General features: G+C 38.1%; 1 protein-coding gene, 1 long non-coding RNA gene and 1 other non-coding gene across 3 annotated transcripts; 1 reads left to right on the top strand and 2 right to left on the bottom strand.

Moving 5' to 3' along the window:
- Positions 1–160: 160 nt before the first annotated feature.
- LOC149131128 (protein MANBAL-like) lies at positions 161–17,828 on the bottom strand. Its single transcript, XM_089342122.1, has 2 exons — positions 17,555–17,828; positions 161–3,371 (listed from the first exon to the last, which is right to left on the bottom strand). Exons 1-2 carry the CDS (start codon positions 17,681–17,683, stop codon positions 3,261–3,263), a joined length of 240 nt encoding a protein of 79 aa, XP_089198248.1. The 5' UTR covers positions 17,684–17,828; the 3' UTR covers positions 161–3,260.
- On the bottom strand, positions 7,252–7,349 carry Trnak-uuu (transfer RNA lysine (anticodon UUU)). Its single transcript has 2 exons — positions 7,313–7,349; positions 7,252–7,287 (listed from the first exon to the last, which is right to left on the bottom strand). It is a non-coding gene; the product is annotated as a tRNA-Lys (tRNA).
- LOC149131129 (uncharacterized) lies at positions 8,706–14,849 on the top strand. The gene is made up of 2 exons (XR_016238417.1): positions 8,706–9,642; positions 12,753–14,849. It is a non-coding gene; the product is annotated as an uncharacterized LOC149131129 (long non-coding RNA).
- Positions 17,829–21,267: the final 3,439 nt, after the last annotated feature.

Below are 21,267 nucleotides of genomic sequence, written 5' to 3' on the forward strand. Positions count from 1 at the left end.
ACATTTTAGGCAGAAAATTGTTTTTTGGAAAAAGAGCCTTGTCCATGACTCATTTCCCTTCATAGTACACAAAATCATGGCATTTTGCAATTATTCTAAACATGGATAAAAATCAATGACTGACTATCATTTCCTATGTGAAATGATATAAAAGCAAGTCTTTGTGTTAAATAAAATATTTTATTATTAAATTCATTTTTTGAAAAACTTTTTTTGCAAGCATATAAAACAGTATAGTGAAGTGTGGAAAAATTAAAAGCTTTCTCATTCTTTATAAAATGTTTTGTTTTGTTTGTTTTCTTTGTAATAAATGGTTAAATAAAAACCATTTCCATGAAAATGCAATTATCAATTCAGAAAGAAAGAAAACTAAAATGATTAATTATATAACAAGATGACCGTGTAAAATAACAATTTTAAATTGCAGATATAAATGAATGACAGTTACATGAAAATGAAAGAGAATTATTGAATAAATTGAAAGATAAATGAGAAATTTGTGTGAAATTCTTCAGTTGTTAACACTGAGATCCTTCAGAACAGCTGTTGTTTGTGGGAAACATAACTTTCAGATGTGGAGAGTCAGAAACTTGGAGTCTAAATATGTATAAAAAAAGAAAAACAGAAAGAAAAAGACAAATATTAAAAAAGTACAATCAATAGATTCTAAGAAGATAAATAAATAAATTAACAAACAAATTTATAATTATCAAGAAAATGTGAAAGGTGTCTTTTTTAATCACAAATTGCCAGCAATCCCATTTACCAAACTAACATCAATTCTTTTGTTCCTTTACTAAAAGGAACTCTAATAACTATAAAATCCTTCCTCCCGCCAATTCTCAACTATGATGAGTCTCTAAGGAGTATTCCCACAGAGAAAGCCCTAATGTTTGCTCCTCACTTCGCACCCAACTCTATACTGCACACATACTGGTAAATCACCACCAAAACTAACCATTTCCACTCCACATATGCACTTAAATGCCAAGTGTATAGTTGCTTAAATGCCAACAAGGCCCCTGGTCCTGATTATCTATCTCCCTTCCATTACTCTCAAATAATAGAAGGCACACAAAAGGCACCCGTGCTGGTGACACATAAATGGCACCCCTGCTGACGACATGTAAATGGCATCAGTGCTGGTGACATGTGAAAGGCACTGGTGCTGGTCATACATAAAAGACACCCATTATACTCTTGGAGCGGCTGGCATTAAGAAGGGCATCCAGCTGTAGAAACCAAGCCAAAACAGACTGGAGTTTAGAGCAGCTTGTCAGCCTACCAGCTCCAATCAAGAAGCCATCTAACCCATGCCAGCGAATTCACATGATCCGATGAAGTAATCTCCCCTTAGATTAATGTCTACTTTGTTCGTGAAATTGATGAAATATGGACTCAACAAAACTCCTTGAAGTCATTGGACCCTGGCATGGTCAAGGTCCAATGACTAAAACTAGTAAAATAAGAGGTGTCACGACAAATGACAGTGAAGGAGTTAAAATTATCATAAGCAAATGACAGCTGAGGAAGACTTATATGTAAAGGTTCAGTAGGGAAAATTATCTCCCCTTACATAAAATTTCTTGCTATAATAAATGAACGTGTCTGATATGTTCTAATCAGTATCTGATATATTCTAATTACCCAGCAGTCTAGAGGTTGTAGCTGCTGTGCAGTCAGTGTGACTGCATCTCAAACTGATTCTTCGTCAACCTGCGTTCTTAAAATTTGGTAAAGGAGTAAAGGAGTGGAACACGCAATTTCCTGTAATTCAGGCAACTACATGCAGCAGACAAAATGCGCTGGAGAATGGCAAGTGCACTGGAACAGCCACTCTGACTCATGGGGCTTGCACTTGCAGATAGTCATCTCCACCCCAACAGCAGTATACAGGGATATGGTCCAGGGGGGTTAACAACACTGGAAGTCTGCACTGCCTAGGCTTGACTATAAACCTGTCAGAGAGCAACCAATAGTTTAACAGTTTGCCTTCTTGGCCTGATGAGCAGTGGAGCATGGACTGGTTGCTGAACACAGATTGTTGTATGTCAGATGATCTTCAGAAGTTGACATCTCACTGAGGAGATGTCAAGGGATCGAGACTTCTGGTGTTTTGTTGTGAAGGCCGATCTCAAAACGCTGAGCCTCATGAGGGAGATGACAGGGGACTGAGATATGTAGTGCATTGCTGTACTTGAGAAGACCCGCCCACCACAACAGAATTAAAATCCTAAAACCAAGGTGTCATGTAAAAAGCACCTGTGATGGTGCCATGTTAAAAGCACCCAGTACACACTGTGGAGTGGTTGGCATTTGGAAGGGCATCTGGCAGTAGAAACCAAACCAAAACAGACTATGGAACCTGTTAAGGCCCTTGGCCTTACCTAGCCTTGCCAGTTCCTGTCGAACCATCCAACTCGTGCCAAAGGGGAAAGTGGACATTAAACGACGATGGGGGTGGGATGAGGATATATTGAATTCCTTTGCTGCAACTTTGAGTTTCACCCAACCTTCATTGTCAGGCAAGACCACCTTTCTCCTCTGCTGATCAGTGGCATGAAGCTCAAATTCCATCAGAGCCAGCAGCTTTTCCCTCCTTCGGTCTATTCCTAGCACTCTGAAATTCTTCCAAATCAGAGTCCGGTTTATATGTGAGATTGTTGAAAACAGGTTGAATCTCTTCATCTTCAATGATTACAAGGGGAGTGGCATCAACACTTCAGTTGACACCACTTTTGGACATGTTCCTCCCTGCTGTTTCCATGGATGATGGAACTGGAAGCATCCAAACTAGTCTTGTAGAACAGACTTCGTGGTGATGTAAGAAGAGGAAAACGTTGTCACTCTTACATCAACAGCTTGATTGCAGGCTCTGGCCTGGAATGTATTCGGGACCTTGAAGTATTTTGATGTTGGACCCAACAAGTGTGGCAGGTCAACTTTGTTGGTGCACCCCAGGCTGGAGCCCGGCTATAATAATAGTAACGATACTCTATAGTATATACTGAGCTTTCCCTTCATCATTTATTTGATTAAAATGAAGGTTTGAATACACACACACACCCATACAAACCTAATGTCAGAAATATAACGAATTTGTGTTGATTTTTGTTAAAAAAAAAACAAAGTATAGCTAAAACATATAGCTGATAATATATACATACCTGTATATATATATATATATATATATATATATATATATATATATATATATATATACATACACACATACATGTGTATATGTGTGTCACCATTGTTCATCGATTTTTTTTGTTTCTTTTCCGTACACCCTTGCCACTTGAAAGTTCATGTGAAGCAACCTTGGAAGTTGCCAAACCTTCTGTTCCAATCGAATTTTTCTCAAAATTCTGAAAGAAAAAAATAACAACTAGAAAGTGTCTTAACAACAACAAAGAGGAAACAAAAATAATTAAAAAGAAAGGAGAGTTTCCAGAGTCACATTTTCATTAATTTGAGCAAAAATACTGGATTTCTTTTAACTCCTCAGAATACATTAACCTGATCTACACTTCTAAAAAGAAGAGATGAGAAAGTACCCATGACCTCTGTAGGCCTCCAAATGTGGTGTCATCAATGTGGTTGATCAATGTTAGCACAGAAAAAAAAAACAAACATCACAGACAAAGTTAAAGGGACAGAAAGATTGGATGAATTGTCAAGGGTGGAATTTTGAGAGGTGAAGAGAATTTTAAGAGTGAAGAGAAGAGAGATGGGTGGGGTTGGTGCCAAGTGGACTTGTTGGAGAGTATATATTAGTAACAGAGTCAGTATAAATACTGAGAGGTAATATTTATCCCCTCTTAAACGTGGATGTTCTGTTAGAACAAACTATACTGCGGTAGATACCACGAGAGAACCTCTCATATAGGCTTTTCACTCTCATATAGGCATATCACTAGCAGGGACATAAATCTCTGCCGTCTCCAGTGCCTAGACCACCAGATCATGTGATTCTGACCTTCCTTGGTCTTGCTAATGATGGACACTCAACCACTAGAGATAATAGTGACTCATCTCCTCACCAATAATATATAGAAAAACAGTACCAGAACAGGCACTGGTTTTGTGATTAGCCAGTGAGCTTCTTAATAAATGTATACATTAGTGACAGTGGCAGTATTAATACCAAGAGGGAATATTTTATGCCACGTAAACATAGATGTTCTGTTAGAATAAAGTGTACTGAGGTAGCAGTGCCTGTTTTGGCACTGTTTTTCTATATATCACTGGTGGGGAGATAAATCACTGCCATCTCAAACGGTTGAGCATCCAACATTGACAAAACCGAAGGAAGGTCAAAATCACATGATCTGATGGTCTCAGTGTTGGAGATGGCAGGGATTTATCTCCCCACTAGTGATATAAACAAGAATGCCTTTTGCACCAAAAGCCAATATGAAAGTTTCTCTCATTGTATCTACCATGGTGTAGTTTATTCTAACAGAACATCCATGTTTAAGTGGAGGTAAATATTACCTCTTTTGGAGAGTATATGTAGATAACTAGTCTAGAGGAGCAGAGGATGTTGTGGCAAAACCAGAGAGAGGGAGTAGTAGGATCATTACAGCACCAAACAAAATGTCTTGTGGTATTTCTTCCAACTCATTACATTCTGAGTGCAAATTCTGCTGGAATCAACTTTGCTTTTCATGCTTCCGGGGTCAATAAAATGTAGTACTAGTTAAGGACTGGAGCAGATGGCACTGACTAACTCCACACCCCTCAACATTGCTGGCCTTGTGCTTAAATAACAAACTATCATGGGATATAGTATCTTTATTGAAATCAAGCTGGTCTAAATCTTAGGTCGTGTTGTGATCCCATTTAGAGAGCAAGGGGAGAGTTGACATGCTAAATATAGCAGTCAAATATTCCTCTATAAATTCTTTCTTCTTTAAATGAGATCACTACATGTCCTAAGACTTAAAACAGCTTCACTTCAATTAAGTTTCTACATCTTTATTAGTTGTACACACAATGTTCAGTTTTGTTTTAAAAGTGACGAGAAGAGGAGAACCAGAAAGGGTTGTCAATTCAGGGATCAATGGGAGAGGTACGTAGCAAACTAGCTTCAATCTGAGGATGTGGTAACAGCGAGAGAGAGAGACAGACAGAGAGAGAACAGAGAGACAGAGAGAGAGAGAGAACAGAGAGACAGAGAGAGAGAACAGAGAGACAGAGAGAGAGAACAGAGAGAGAGAGAGACAGAGAGAACAGAGAGAGAGGGAGAGGACAGAGAGAGAGAGAGAGAGAGAACAGAGAGACACAGAGAGAGAACAGAGAGACAGAGAGAGAGAACAGAGATGTTGTAGTATGTTCGTAGGTGAGCCATCACCAATCAATCAGAGTGGCCTTTTGGATAGTGAAGGTGCATAGCCTAGTGGTTAGGGTGTTGCACTCACTATCATAAGATTGTGGTTTCAAATCCTGTACAGGGCAGTGAATTGTGTTCTTGAGCAAAACACTTAACTTCATGTTGCTGCAGTCCATTCAACCGTAAATGACTTCCAGCAATATCTGGGAAGTTAACCCTGTGATGGATTGGCATCCCACTCGGGGTAGAGAGTTGTAACCTCTGTCACTTTTATGCCATGGAAACCGAGTTAAGTTCTGGCCTTAGGAGTCCTGGGCCTTGTGACAAACCTTAGACCTAAGTGGGTGTATGTGTGTAAAACAACAGTATTATTTCAGTAACTGCAATGTAACTCCCCAGGGTATATAACAACAGTAATACTCCACATCAAGGAATATTATTTCATTGGTCTCCTGTGTGTACAACACATTAGGAACATGAATGAAATGACTGGGGGCAGATGTTGGTGATTTGGTACAGCATGATGCCTGAGGAGGAGAGCTGCATAAAAAAAGAGCCAATTTCTAACTGTGGAGTGAATCTATAGAGAAGGTAGACCCAGAAAGACGTGGGATGAGGTGGTGAAATATAATCTGTGGTAGCCGAGTCTTCCATGGATCAATCTAATCGACTGGCCCCCTCCCACACCACTACTTGACAACTGGTGTAAGTGTGTTTACGTCCCAGTAACTTAGCGGTTCGGCAATAAGATTTCAATAGAATAACTACCAGGCTTAAGACAAAAGTAGGTCGATTCTTCGACTAAAATTCAAGGCGGTGCCCCAGCATGGCCGTAGTCTGATGACAGAAACAAGTAAAAAAAAAAAGTTCAAATTTTTCCTCCCTCCGTATGTTTTCGTTCCTTATTCCTTTCCGTCGAAGAGCGTCGACTCAAAACGTCAAAGACTCTTCCATTTTTCATGAGCGTCTGTCTAATACACCTTGTTTCGTATTCCTTCTTTGTGGAGGCGCAATGGCCCAGTGGTTAGGGCAGCGGACTCGCGGTTTCGATTCCCAGACCAGGCGTTGTGAGTGTTTATTGAGCGAAAATACCTAAAGCTCCACGAGGCTCCGGCAGGGGATGGTGGCGAACCCTGCCGTACTCTTTCACCACGACTTTCTCTCACTCTTACTTCCTGCTTCTGTTGTGCCTGTAATTCAAAGGGTCAGCTTTGTCACACTGTGTCACGCTGAATATCCCCGAGAACTACGTTAAGGGTACACGTGTCTGTAGAGTGCTCAGCCACTTGCACGTTAATTCCACGAGCAGGCTGTTCCGTTGATCGGATCAACTGGAACCCTCGACGAGTGCCAACAACAACGTATTCCTTCACTTGTCTCAGTTTTTCGTTTTTTGCAGTTTTGAACCACTTGGAATATACCCACGACCACGAAAAGGAGTTGTTGTTGCTTTTTTTTTTTTTTTTTTTTTTGGCAAAGAGGTAGTTTTTCGCAACAAATTCCGATATAATCGGAATCTACGCCATTTAAAACGTACTTATAGAAATATTCATTAAAATGTATATTTTTAAAAAAAAGTTATGAATAAACAAAATCGGGTGTGGGGCACTTCTATAGTTGTAGTCCTAGATAAACCCCTTAAAAAGAGAGAATAGTCATTCATATTCTGGAATCCCCTTAAACATAGGTCTCCTCGAACAAGGCTGGCTTCAGGTTAAATAACACCTACACAGATCATTGTAAATTCCTATTGAACAGACCACGAGTAAATACATATTTTACGATTGACAATGTTTTTACGTAAGAAAAAAATAATCAACAACTGTTGCCTTAAAAATTAAAAAATGCATACATCTTCAGGTTCACAAAGAACAAATATACCAAAAAAGTAAATAAAAAAAAAAGTATTGCATCGCCCGCAGAGGGACTTGAACCCGCGACCCTCAGATCACTTCAATGCAATTAAGATATCCGTAAAAGTCTGATGCTCTACCGACTGAGCTATGCGGGCGGCTCTGACAGCAGCCTCCTAAATAAGGTATACTAATAATAGATTTCACAAACTTGAATGTTTTTTCCGGAAAGATGTATTTACATTTTTTTTAATATAATAATAATATTGATAAAAATCGAAATATGTTTGATGTGTGATTTTCAAAACAATGGAATTTAATTACCAAAATCTCTAATTTTCTTACATTTAAAAGATCGTTCGACCACGTGCTGATCGCGGAAAGCTTTAAAGACAGTACTAGTTTTTTTTTGTTTTTTTTTTCCTTCCCCATTCTTGTTTACACACACACACAATCCGCATCTACGTGGTCGATCGATCGAATAGATATAGTAGCCAAATATCCCCACAAATCACACCCCCAAAAGACAAAAAAAAAAGGAACACACTAAATAACGTAATCCTAGAGACGTTAGAACAAATAAAGAGGGAGAAGCCACGGCTGGAATGCCTACGATCACAAGCTTGCTTCTCCAGTAATTCCTCTTGCATAAAACAACAGCAACGACATGATCGAAACGCCATTCCATTACGCATTACGTTTTGTCTAATTCCTAATTTATCATTAAAAAAAAACATGTTTATATAACGAAGTCCACCATATATTTTTTCACGTACGTACTTTATTGGATAAACTACATTTATACATAAACATGAACCGGGCGACAGATTTCCCATAAACAAACGAGAGAACTCGTAGAGATTAGATGGTCGGTCGACGTATTCGAAATAGCAGCCAAATCTACCTCAATTCATCATGTTAGAGAAAAGAATGAAACACTGGGTAATATATAGTCCTTGATTTATAAAAAATAAAATGAATAGTCATAGTTAATTACAAGGGAAAGACATCCTTTTGTACCCCTCCCCCATAAGATTTTTTTTTTAATATTGATTTCCTACCATATTTTAAACTAATAATGATGAGAAAGCCATAAAAATTAAGAATTTCTATTAAAAAAATTCACTTCGTATATTCGGTGACCAGTAATAAAGTCACAGGAAAAAAAAGTCACAATTAATTTATGGGATCCGAACAAAATCCTCCTCGGACAACCCCCCACCCCACCGTGAATTTTTTTTTTTTTTTTACTTGGATTCGTATATTCAGGTACCAATTTGCCTAACGTTAAGGCCTAAATTGCTTAACTCTATAACATTTGCCTACCCATGGGACATGAATATACTTAATAGAGAAATGAAGTTTTTCTTAATAGAAATTCTTAATTTTTATGACTTCCTCATCATTATTATTATAAGACATGGTAGGAAGTCAATTTTCCACCATGTCTAATATGTTTTTTTTTTAAATTTTATGGTGGAGTACAAAAGGAAGTCTTTCCGAGCCACATTCGATGAAGTTCAGATGTTTGAGAGCGGCAAAACATGAACAAAATTTATACACATGGTTTTGTTACATACACATTTTGTCACAAAAATTCTATATAAATATTAAGAAATGCATGTATGCAATAATATTTATTGATGTATGCAATTTTTTGAACTGTATTGGTTTCAGTAATCACACAATACACATATACCAAACGTTTTCAAAATCTTGACTGATGATTGTTTTAACTATATTGAGCTACGATAATGAACTATGGGAACTTTTAAGAAATATGTGCGAAAACTGAAAGAGTAAGATCAGAAACAATCTAATTCTTCCCCTGGAGTGCCAAGTTGAGAATTTGTAGATGATTCATTATATCAGTGAGGAACATCAGATCTTGCATCCATTCATCATTCTCCAGTTGAGGATAGGATCTTTTTTTTTTAAGAAAAGTAATAGGCTCCAACATTTTAGCAAACCTACTCAAGACATTCTTTTCTACTCTCCGCACAAGGCCCGAAACTTTTGGGGAGGGGTTCAGTCGATTAAATCGACCCTAGTACACAACTGGTACTTGATTTATCGACCCCGAAAGGATGAAAGGCAAAGTCGACCTCGGCGGAATTTGAACTCAGAACGTAAAGACAGACTACTCAAGACATTGCTGGCCGACAGCCACCTGACGGTAGAACGAGACATCACTGGGTTTATCTTCAAGCTCCAGTGCTTCAATAACAGCGTTTGAAATTGACAATTTCAAGGATAGATTTCATAACATCTTCACACTTGAAGTATCTGGCTGCCACGACGAATAATGCAATGAACAAGGAGAAATTCTGGAAAGCTGGGATCATCTTTTTCATAAGTGCAATTAATACTACATTTTCCCCCACCATTGCAGGTGCTCCACCTGTTGCAACACTGACGAGTTTATTCAGTGGAACATCAGCATGTGTTAAGGTTCTGTCAAGCGCATTTTTAATGTCAACACTACTAGCTGTTTCTTTTAATGCAACTAAATCCAACATCTCTTCTTTCACAGTTACATCAGAGGAAACATAACGAATAAATACTGCCAGTTGTGGGTTGTCTTGTATAAGCCGAATGCAAGAGAATTTTTAAAATCCTTTTGCCTTTTGCCTGCAACCTTAGCACTGATCTGAGAGATGCGCTTCTCTGTAGGTTGGCGTGAAACTGGTGTTTGTGCTATTAGTTGCTGAAGTCTTGTGTTATTTGGATCGAACATTGCAACAACTTCAGCTATATTCTTAAATTCGCCATCGGAGTATGGGCGTTTAGTACGAGCAATATTCCATGACATAACAAAACTGGCTTCAGTCGTTGTATCAACTTCCTTACTGGACGTTGTTGACAGTGTTCGCCGGCTATTTAGTGAGGATTTTAACAGTTAACTTGTTTTGCCTTAATTCTGTTTTAGATGGATAATCATACGAAAAGTTTTTTGTGATTTGTTTCATAGTGGCGTTTCAAGTTACTGGCTTTGTAATAACTGAGTGACACATGGCATGTATGGTACAAAGGTTTATCACCTTCCATGGTGAATGCAAAATCTTCCTCCCACTCTGGCTTAAAATTTCTGTTTTCATCTTCATATTTTCGTTTCTTACAATTCAAGGAGGCCATCTTCATTCATAAAATTTTCAGACACTTTTAAACAAAACTTGGGTACTTTTTGGTTATCTCACCCCCATCAAAAAAATTGAGTTTATGTAGCGACAAGAGACTGGATTAAAAGAATTAAATCCTTTTGATTCAATACGCCAACACATTGTTGACTTTTGGCCTCCTCTATAGGAATGGTAGGATTGTTATAAAAGTGTTATCAGATTCAATAAGATGTTTAACTTTTTCAGTTTCGTTTGGTCACCCCTGATATATACATACAAAGAACTTTTGTATTCTTTTAACTTATAATCATAAACCAAAAGAATGCTAAATTTTCTTCGGCGTACCTTCACAAGGGGATCCCCACCTGACTTTGTTTCTTCATAACTTTCAGAAAAGTGCATATCTTTTAATGAAATTTTCTCCAAATATCCCTCAGGCGGTGTGGGAGGTACGCTTTTTCTTCCAGTTTATGGAGACTTCATGACACACACATTTAAACTATATTTTGTTCTCTACACCACGCAATATCTTTATCAATCACAACGAAGATAGATATTATTTGCGTTGACAATCTTATTCATTCTTAATGCGTTCCAGCAGATTCGAAGAGGAATGTGTTAATCGCTGGTTGTGCTCATAACATATTCAATTTGTTAGTACAAGAGATTTGGGGACGACCAGGTTTTCGACACTCGTCAACCAGATATTTGATAAACTAGAAATTCCAGAGAAATCTCTGTTTGTTTCTTGAGATCACTAAGTGCAGTGATTAACCAAAACAAACTAACTGTTGATTTAGCACTGAACGTTCCTCTTATTTGGTCACTTCATAACAATTAAACTAACCCTTCTCAAAGCAGACGCTACTGTCTTAAGAAGAGAAAAGGTATAATTGCCTGAAAATAAATATAGGCTGAACATAGCTACAATGTTTCCAGTCTGATTACAGCCAGGTTGACACAAGGTTAAACAACTGCTAAGTCCTCTGTCTGTATGAGACCAGCCAACAAACTTACTGGCAGTAAAGGGCGGCGAGCTGGCACAATCGTTAGCACGCTGGGCGAAATGCTTAGCAATATTTCGTCTATCTTTACGTTCTGAGTTCAAATTCCGCCGAGGTCGACTTTGCCTTTCATCCTTTCAGGGTCGATAAATCAAGCACCAGTTGCGTACTGGGGTCGATCTAATCGATTGGTCCTCTCCCCAAAAATTTCAGGGCTTGTGCCTAGAGTAGAAAAGAAAATTACACATTATACTACCCCCCTCTCTCTCTTATATTATATATATACACTACAATAGTAAGTTACCACTACAACAGCTAAAACAGATATGACAATAGTTACACACACACACACACGGAATATTCAGTTATCAACCCAAAAAATCATAAATCATCACAATTTCGACGCCTTATTTCATATATAAATTGTTCATTCAGCACAATTCTGATCTTAAACTGAACACCCTTTTTTTTCTGATACAATCAACACAATATAATTCTCTAATATAACTGGTACAGGTAACGGAACTACAGGTAACATACAAGCACTTCAACACCACATTACCCCGCCATGGTATCATTTACCACAATATGTGTGTATGGAGGCGCAATAGCCTGGTGGTTAGGGCAGCGGACTCGCGATCATAGGGGCGCGGTTTCAATTCACAGACTGGGCGTTGTGACTGTTTATTGAGCGAAAATACCTAAAGTCCCACGAGGCTCCGGCAGGATGTGATGGCAAACCCTGCTGTACTTTTTCACCACAACTTTCTCTCACTCTTTCTTCCTGTTTCTGTTGCACCTGTATTTCAAAGGGCCACACTCTGTGTTACGCTGAATCTCCCCGAGATTCTGTGGAGTGCTCAGCCACTTGCACGTTAATTCCATGAGGAGGTTGTTCCGTTGATCGGATCAACTAGAACCCTCATCGTCGTAACCAACGGGGTGCCACGATGTATGTGTAGTAACACGACAGAGTAACGCCATTAGTAGAAGTTAGGAAGGTAAAGGAGGAGGATGAAATACTGTAACAGAATTGAATAACTAACTGAGTAAATTAAGAGAAGTTAAAAGAAGTTAAGAACAAAACAAGAAAAGGTGAAAAATATTTTGAAAATTTTTTTTCAAGAAATCTCAAAAATAGCTTAAAGAAAAAATTTTTTTAAAGTTTAATAAACTTCAAAAAAAATCGCTCAAAAAATTTGTTTTTCTACAATTCACAATATATCAAAAATTTGGTAAATTTTCAAATTAACACCCGCACGATTTTCACTAGAGTGTTAAAGGTTTTAGGGTCAGGGTTAGAGTTTTAGGGTTAGTGTTAGGGTTACGGTTAGGGACGGAATTCCCTAACCCTAACACCCTAGTGAAAATCGTGCGGGTGTTAATCTGAAACTTTACCAAAAACTTTAGACCACTCTTAATTTCACTTCTTGGGTAGACTATTGTGGCGGAGGTAAAAGACATGGAACGCACCCCATTTTCTACGGACCGACATGAAAACCTTCATTGAAAAATGAAAGAGCTGCAGAGGAACAGTGGGTTATCAAAAACATCAAACACAACCCAAAAGTATTTTATTCTTATGCAAATAAGCATAGAACCAGTCTCACCCATTGGACCATTGATTGATGATAACAGCATTCCCCAACATGATGCTAAAGAAATGGCAGAAATACTGCAGAAACAATATTGCTCTGTCTGTAGTGACCCCACTGATATTGACGTAAGGGAGGCGAACGAAGTTGATTCCCAACATAAAATCTCAGACTTCACTGCTTCAGACATCATAGCAGCAATAAATGAGGTCAAATACTATTCTGCCGTAGGCCCTGATAGATTCCCCGCAAGTCTCCTGAAAGAATGTAGACACCAACTTGCAGTTCCTCTGACCAACAAAATTGCCAAATTTTGGAATCCGTGGAAAACTTCTACACTGGATTAAGTATTTCCTGGCGAATAGAATACAAGAAGTTGTGTTCGATAAGTCCACTCAAGCCCAGCAAAAGTCACCAGTGGTGTCCCTCAGGGGACTGTCTTGGGCCCGCTCCTCTTTATAATTTATATAAATGACCTTTCCAGAGTCGTAAATCACTGCAAAGTGAAAATATTTGCTGATGACACTAAGATCCAGCAAATCTTCAATGAAGAAGAAGACCGAACCCAACTCCAGTCTGATCTATATGCGGTGAGTCAATGGTAAGACAAAAACAAAATGAAACTGAACGAGGGAAAATTTGAGCTGATGCATTTTGGAAGAAAGTCTATACTAAAACAGCCATACACTCTTCCTTCAGGGGAACCGCTCACAGCATCTAATAATATCAGAGACCTGGGTGTAATTGTTGACAACAATCTCACTTGGAGTGCCCACATCATCAATAAGGTCAATATAGCTCGTAAGATGAGCTCCTGGATCTTAAGAACCTTCCGGTCCAGAGAACAAGGTGTCATCATTCCGCTTTTCTCCTCCTTTGTACGGCTACACCTCGAATACTGCTGCCCCTTGTGGTATCCCCATACAAAACAAAACATTTCGAGGATTGAATCACCCCAGAGAGCACTCACCAAACGAATTGAAGGCATGACTGATCTTGATTACTGGGACCGCCTTAAAGCCTTGAAGCTCTACTCTCTCCAGCGCTGCCGTGAGCGGTACATCATTTGTACGATGTGGAGAATATACCGCCAGCATTGCCTAAACGACCTGGACATTAGTTTCAAGGTTCATCCAAGGCTGGGACCACGAGTCATACGTCCCCTGCCCAATTCAGGATCACAACATATAGGTACATAGCGGCATAATTTATTTTCCTCAACAGGCCCTGCCCTGTTTAACATTGTCCCGAAACAGATAAAAGAGGAAAAGGATCCTATCAGCTTTAAACGGAGTCTAGACAGCTTTCTTCAAAGAATATCAGACAAGCCACCCATACCTGGATACAACTCACTCAACAAGAACTCACTACTTGAATGGACCATAGACAAAACTTGACTGTAAAAAGGATTTAGATAATCCTATCAGGTGGTGCTATTAAGTTAGACATGGCCTGGACCAATCTTTGGTCGTAACATATCTAAGTCAGGTGTTGGTTTGATGGCCTAATAGGTAAAGGTGTTAGTAATTTAACCAATAACCTTGTATGAAGGTGGAGGTTTTAATCTCTATCTAGAAATATATTTTTGTATAAACGAAAAAAAAATAAATAAATAAAGACTTTCACCTTCTTCCCTCATCCTGACTAGGCTTGAACCCTGGGCAGGACAGTTCAGAATTTCCCCCTCACCCAGTTCATCTACATTCACCTTTACTTACTAGTCTACTTGGTCCATCCACTAATTACTGTCAAAAAAATAAGATACTTAAATCTATAATAGTGTCCAATCAATAATAAAAATAGATTTAAATATCTCATTTTTAATGTGTTTGTCAGGTGTTGGTTTGATGGCCTATTAGGTAAAGGTGTTAGTAATTTAACTAATAACCTTGTATGAAGGTGGAGGATTCAATCTCTATCTAGAAATATGTTGTGTTTTTTTTAATATTTTTGTATAAACGAAAAGAAAAAAAAGTAGAAAGACTCTCACCTTCTTCCCCCATCCTGACCAGGCTTGAACCCAGGACAGGACAGTTTTGAATGTCCCCCTCACCCAGCTCGCCTTTACCCACCAGTCTACTGGGTCTCTGCATGAATTGCTGTCAAAGATGAGATACTTAAATCTATAATTGTGCCCAATCAATAATAAAAATAGATTTAAATATTTCATTTTTGTGGCTTGAAATAAGAATTGCTTCTGTGGCTTTGTGGACATTGATGTTGGTAAAGTATAACTTAGTGTTTGGTATAGAGGTTTCAATCCCTTTTTTGAAGTTATAAAGCGTTATGTAATTTTATCTTTATTTGTCATTATACTGGGGCACCATGAATTTTTGTTGAATGAATTGACCCCTGTACTTCTTCTTTAATCCTGGTTCTTATTTCATCAGTCTCTTTTTCCAAACCGCTACATTATGGGGATGTAAACACACCAATGCCGGTTAACAAACTGGCTGTATATATCAATTTTTTTCCCCCCCCAGCTTAAGGCTGTTTTTATTTTTATTTTTTTATTTTTATCCAGATTAATGCTGTTTTTTGCGCTGGAACATAGAAATAATCGGATTGAATACCTGATCGCGTGGTTAAACCATTGGGAGTGAAAAACCTCTAGCCCTTGTTAGGGCATCCTTCTAGGAGAAGGCAACTCAGGCAACTGGGATAACTCCGACATAAAACCTGCGGCTCAGTGGTTACCGATGATGTTGAATTGTTCTTCTTTTCGGGTTATGGCTACTGTTGCTTAGTGAGTGGGATTGACTCAGTGCACAGCCTTTCCTCACTTTAAGGAAAAATCTTCTTGCACAGGCACTGCACGATAACAACATGTTAAGCTTTGTGCAATGGCCATACTCGATAACGAGGGGGCAGCCATCATATATATATATATATATACAATTGCAGCGTGGAAGGTGTTTATAAGCCATTTAAGAAACACACAAAAACCGTTAGATTCACTTCAACATTTAAATTTAATTTATCAAAATATTTTCGGCGCTTTGAGACCACGATCTGTTCACTGACAAAATTCCGTGCTATGTTGAAGTGAATCTAACGGTTTTTGTGTGTTTCTTAAATGGTTTATAAACACCTTCCATGCTGCAATTGTTTTCGTTCCAGCACACGATCTCAGATTTCTGATCAGGTCACTTGCTATGCAAGTACATCCCCGTATATAAATATATGGCATACCTACACTTTGTTGCCTCATAGCTTTCAGAAAAATACATATTCTAAATGAAATTTTTTTATATGTGTGCTTCAGATAGTGTAAATTACCATTAAATGGAAATCCGTGTTGAAAAACATTTTTCCGAATATGGGTGAGGAATTTCGGAAAATTAACACGTGTCAGCTTTGTTTCCTCATAACTTTCAGAAAAACGGATAAATTTTTAATGGATTGTTTACAAATACTTCTCAATGTATATGTGTGTGTGTATATATATATATATATATATATATATATATATATATATATAAACATAAAGAGGTAAGGTAGAAACAGAAGATACCCAGTTCACCTATTACCATGGTGAAACGAAGCACCTAAGTATATATGTCTATGTGTGTGTATGTATGTATGTAGGTAGGTAGATAGATAGATGAGTGGATGGATGCATACATACATACATACAGTATACTAACAACTAAGCGTTACTTTAACGTACCGTAAGCTTGGTACTAAATACAAGCCATCCTGGCATCCTTAGACTTAGCTTTGAATACCTTACTCTAAGTGTCGGCACATAGCTTTTAAACTTGCTATTCTGGAATAACAGGTAGGTTAACAGAGAAAGTTGTCTTTGCATGTGACAGTTGCAACAAAAAGTCTCTCGCTCTTTCTTTCTTTCTCTCATATATATATATATATATATGTATATATATATATATATATATATATATGGCGACCTTTTTTTCTTTTTCTTTGTAGTTTGCTGCTTACCAGCATGCCAGCTCCTAACCCAACACTTTTTACGGAAACTGCCGAATTGATGTAAATAAAGGCACGAGGTCCTTTGACAGAAAAAGGACTCGTATCGAAAGATGATCATATATACACACTATATATATAGTGTATATATTTATATATATATATATATATATATATATATATATATATAGTGTATATATATATATATATATATATATATATATATATATACATATATATATATAGTGTGTGTGTATGTATACATAGTATATATATATATATATATATATATATATATATATAGTGTATATATATGTATATATTGTTTGTTTTTATGTTGACTTATAATAAAAATATTTTTTATATTAATCTGATGAGTTACTCTATATTCTTGCGGAGAATAAATTTATTATTTTTATACAAGCTATATCTATATAACCGTCCAAAACGTTTGGTGCACTCACCGATATGTTTAGACAGTAAAAGGTTTGGTTTTCTACATTGTAACATGCATCATTAAAATCCCGCAAAACCAAAAATCGCCGTAAGAACCTTACATCACTATATATTACACCACAATAATTTCAGGCTACCACTTGAAACATTCCATCTGTCTATCCCACATAAGTATTTATAACGGAACAGAGTCAAATGTCAAATAAGTACTTGCATGCGTGGAGTGTATGTATATCAAATGATTGAGACAACATACCTTTTCCTCAACACTTGTAGGCAGGACTATAATAGCGAAGATACAAATCAATTGGAAAATTGCTCCCACAAATAATCCAGCTTCTAAAAGTCGATCCATAATGGTCGGTTGTTCAATCACAACGGTCATGGTAGTAAATATTTTGATAACTGCAGCAAGACGACGATTGTTGTGTTAAATGTTATTGCTATTACATATGTCTGTTAGACAATGCTGTGTGTTACGGTTATCTCCCATTACTCTTCGCTTTTCTTGCCGACACATTTTCCAAGTTGTCATGGTAGCAGTAATAAAAGGTCACCTCCTTTATTTCAAATCACTCGTTAGAGTTATCTCTTTTACTTGTTTCAGTCATTTGACTGCGGCCATGCTGGAGCATCGCCTTTAGTCGAGCAAATCGACCCCAGGACTTATTCTTTGTAAATCTAGTACTTAGTCTATTGGTCTCTTTTGCCAGACTGCTAAGTTACGGGGACGTAAACACACCAGCATCGGTTGTCAAGCGATGTTGGGGAGACAAACACAGACACACACACATATATATATACATATATACGACGGGCTTCTTTCAGTTTCCGTCTACCAAATCCACTCACAAGGCTTTGGTCGGCCCGAGGCTATAGTAGAAGACACTTGCCCAAGGTGCCACGCAGTGGGACTGAACCCGGAACCATGTGGCTGGTATGCAAGCTACTGACCACACGGCCACTCCTACGCCTCTACAGATTTTCTATAGAAATTATAGCCAGCACTGATATCTGTTTTAAGACATTTCATATCCAAGGCGTTAGATGTAAACAAACAATGCGATCGAAAACGTAAAAAGGATAATGAGCGTATATGCCATATTTGGGGTTAGGAGAGTATTGTAGTTCGCTTGAAGCATTGTGTATTGTTTGTAAAGAATAAAAGTTTAGAATGGTACAGCAATGCACTATAAAACAAAAAATGGACTATATACCTATTGTAATTTGGTTATCTATAGTCCGATGATATTTCGGAATTACAATTCCTTCTTCAGATCTTCGTCAGCCCTTAATCGCCCATGAATACATTGCTTAAATCAGGGGTTTTCAAACTTTTTGACTTGCGGACCCCTTTATATTTCAGGCTTTACCTTAGGGACCCCCTTATAAACGCTTATGAAATTTATACATAAATATTTGCTTAAAATAACATATATTTTTGTATTTATTTATTTAACAGTATTTAACAAATAGGTTTATTGTCAATTAAAAAATTTCGATTAAAAAACATATATAAAATCAAATTGCCCATAAAAAGTATTTGCTGTCTACGGACCCCCTGTCTTGTCCTTGCGGACCACAGTTTGAAAACCCCTGGCTTAAATAACCATTAAATACAGCGGTGTAACGTTATTGGATATACCAATTTTGCATATTAAACACATTCCTGGAAGCTGGTATGTAAGCATTAATGACTTGTAGAGATGCGGTATTTCATAATGCAACCATAATATACTCAAAAGCAAAGCTCCGCAACCGGTATGCCGCGTCACCAGACGATGCTAGGTGTGCTGCAGTGTACCCTGAATATAATTTTTTCCCCCTATACTTTTAGTTATATTTTTAGTTTATATTTTTAGTTCAGGTGTGCCGCCGAATTTTGAAAAGCATATAAGTGTACCGCAAGTGAAAGAATGTTGCGGAGCACTGCTCTAAAGTATATTAAACGTTTTTATAAGCCAATACCGTGTTCTACTGTGTTAGCAATGCGCTTTACATCACTTGCTAGGGTTGTCCCCACAGATACTCTTTCATCTTCGATCTCATTGTTTGTTTACAGCTGACGTTTCGGATACGAAACGTCGTAACACAAGTCAGTGCTGGTTATAATTCTATAGAATATATGGAAGAAAGGGAGGGAGCAATATCTGGAAGAAGGGGGACGCAAGAGTAAAAGGGATTGTGGGGAGGCATACTCTCGAGATACAAGGATGTGAATATAAATGGAATAGTAGAGGATATCCCAGGGTGCATGAGTAGGGAATTCACGAAAGTGGGGAAAGAGGAGTGAGACACGGGAATATGGAGGCAGGTGACAGGATAGAAATGACATAGTTGGTAGAGGGGATGGACAGGATTGGGATGCAAGGTATTGATACTGATTCTGTCATTATTAATTATTTCTTAATAAGCCCACTGGACAGACACTGATATTCTATACATCATTGATGGGAAATTTAACTGTTATGTCACTTCTGGGTGTCTGTGACTGAGGAGCCCAAAACAGCGAAATCACGGGATCTGGCAGTTTCAGTGGCTGTAGCCGATGGCTCTCATCTGTCATTGATATAAATACGAGTATCTTTATGCGCCATGAGTCCATAACAGAGATCCTCTTAAGGTAAATAACGCAATATTCTGTTTTCTGATACAACATCCACTTTAAATGAGTCATAAATATCATCTGGCATTAATACTGCTACTGTCACTATTAATTATATATATGTACCAGCAGCTAAGCCTGGTTTTACCAAGTCAGTTTGGATGATATGGCTGTAAAACCTGTTCTGTGTGAGCATTCGACTTGTATGGGCATGTTTACGTTAAAAAATAATTTTAGAATGACTTTTTTAGTGTTTTTTCATGGCAGTGAAACATGGGCCATGACTGCTGATGACATGCATAGGCTCAAAAGAAATAAAGCTAGCATGATCCGCTGGATGTGTATTATCAGTGTGCACACACGACGTAGTGTAAGTACCCTGAGAGAAATGCTGGACATAAGAAGCATCGGATGTGGAATGCAAGAGACATTTGCGCTGGTATGGTCATGTACTACGGATGGATGAGGAGAGCTGTGTGAAGAAGTGAAGTTGAAGGAATCCAGGGTAGACATGGGATAGGGTAATAAAGCATGACCTTCGAACATTGGGCCTCACATAGGCAATGATGAAAGACCGAGACCTCTGAAGATATGCTGTGACTGTGAAGACCCGGCAAATAAAGTGAGTTCACAGCTGTAACCTACACCAGTGTCACATAACCAGCCCCAGCCCACCCAAAAGTACCTTGGATCATAGGGCGACATGCCATGCTTGAGGAGACCTATTGAGTCAAGTACATCAACATCAAAAGGCAATTGTAGTTGCGATCCCCATGCCGGTGGCACATAAAAAACACCTTCTGAACATGGCCGATGCCAGCGCTGCCTTGACTGGCTTCTATGCCAGTGGCACGTTAAAAGCACCAACCAATTGTGGTCATTGCCAGCCTCCTCTGGCCCATGTGCTGGTGGCACATAAAAAGCACCCACTACACTCTTGGAGTGGTTGGCATTAGAAAGGGCATCCAGCTGTAGAAACACTGTCAGATCAGACTGGAGCCTGGTGCAGCCTCCTGGCTTCCCAGACCCCAGTCGAACCGTCCAACCCATACCGGTATGGAAAATGGACGTTAAATGATGATGATGATGATGAATATATATATATATATACTATACAGATATAGGGCAGGGAATCGTCAATTAGTAATAAAATTAATAATTAACAATTTTGCCAAGTAGTTCAGTATGAAAAAACCTTTATCGGTAAAACCGATTTTTTTATACGGGACTATTTGTGACGCACATAGAATAGATTCTTTGGAGTGAAATGTTTTGAACTCACTAGCCGATAAATTTGTAAGTGGTCTTGATGTCGCATGGTCAAAATTCACATGAGTTTATTAGACACTTTCAAATTTATTAGA

The sequence above is a fragment of the Octopus bimaculoides genome, chromosome 25 (assembly GCF_046866305.1).
Source record: "Octopus bimaculoides isolate indiv1 chromosome 25, ASM4686630v1, whole genome shotgun sequence".
NCBI lineage: Eukaryota > Metazoa > Mollusca > Cephalopoda > Octopoda > Octopodidae > Octopus > Octopus bimaculoides.

Coding starts and splice junctions, on each gene's coding strand:
- LOC149131128 (XM_089342122.1), bottom strand. CDS start 17,683: ATGACCGTTGTGATTGAACAACCGACCATTATGGATCGACTTTTAGAA. Junction 3,372..17,554: donor CTACAAGTGTTGAGGAAAAG/GTATGTTGTCTC, acceptor TTTTTCTTTCAG/AATTTTGAGAAAAATTCGAT.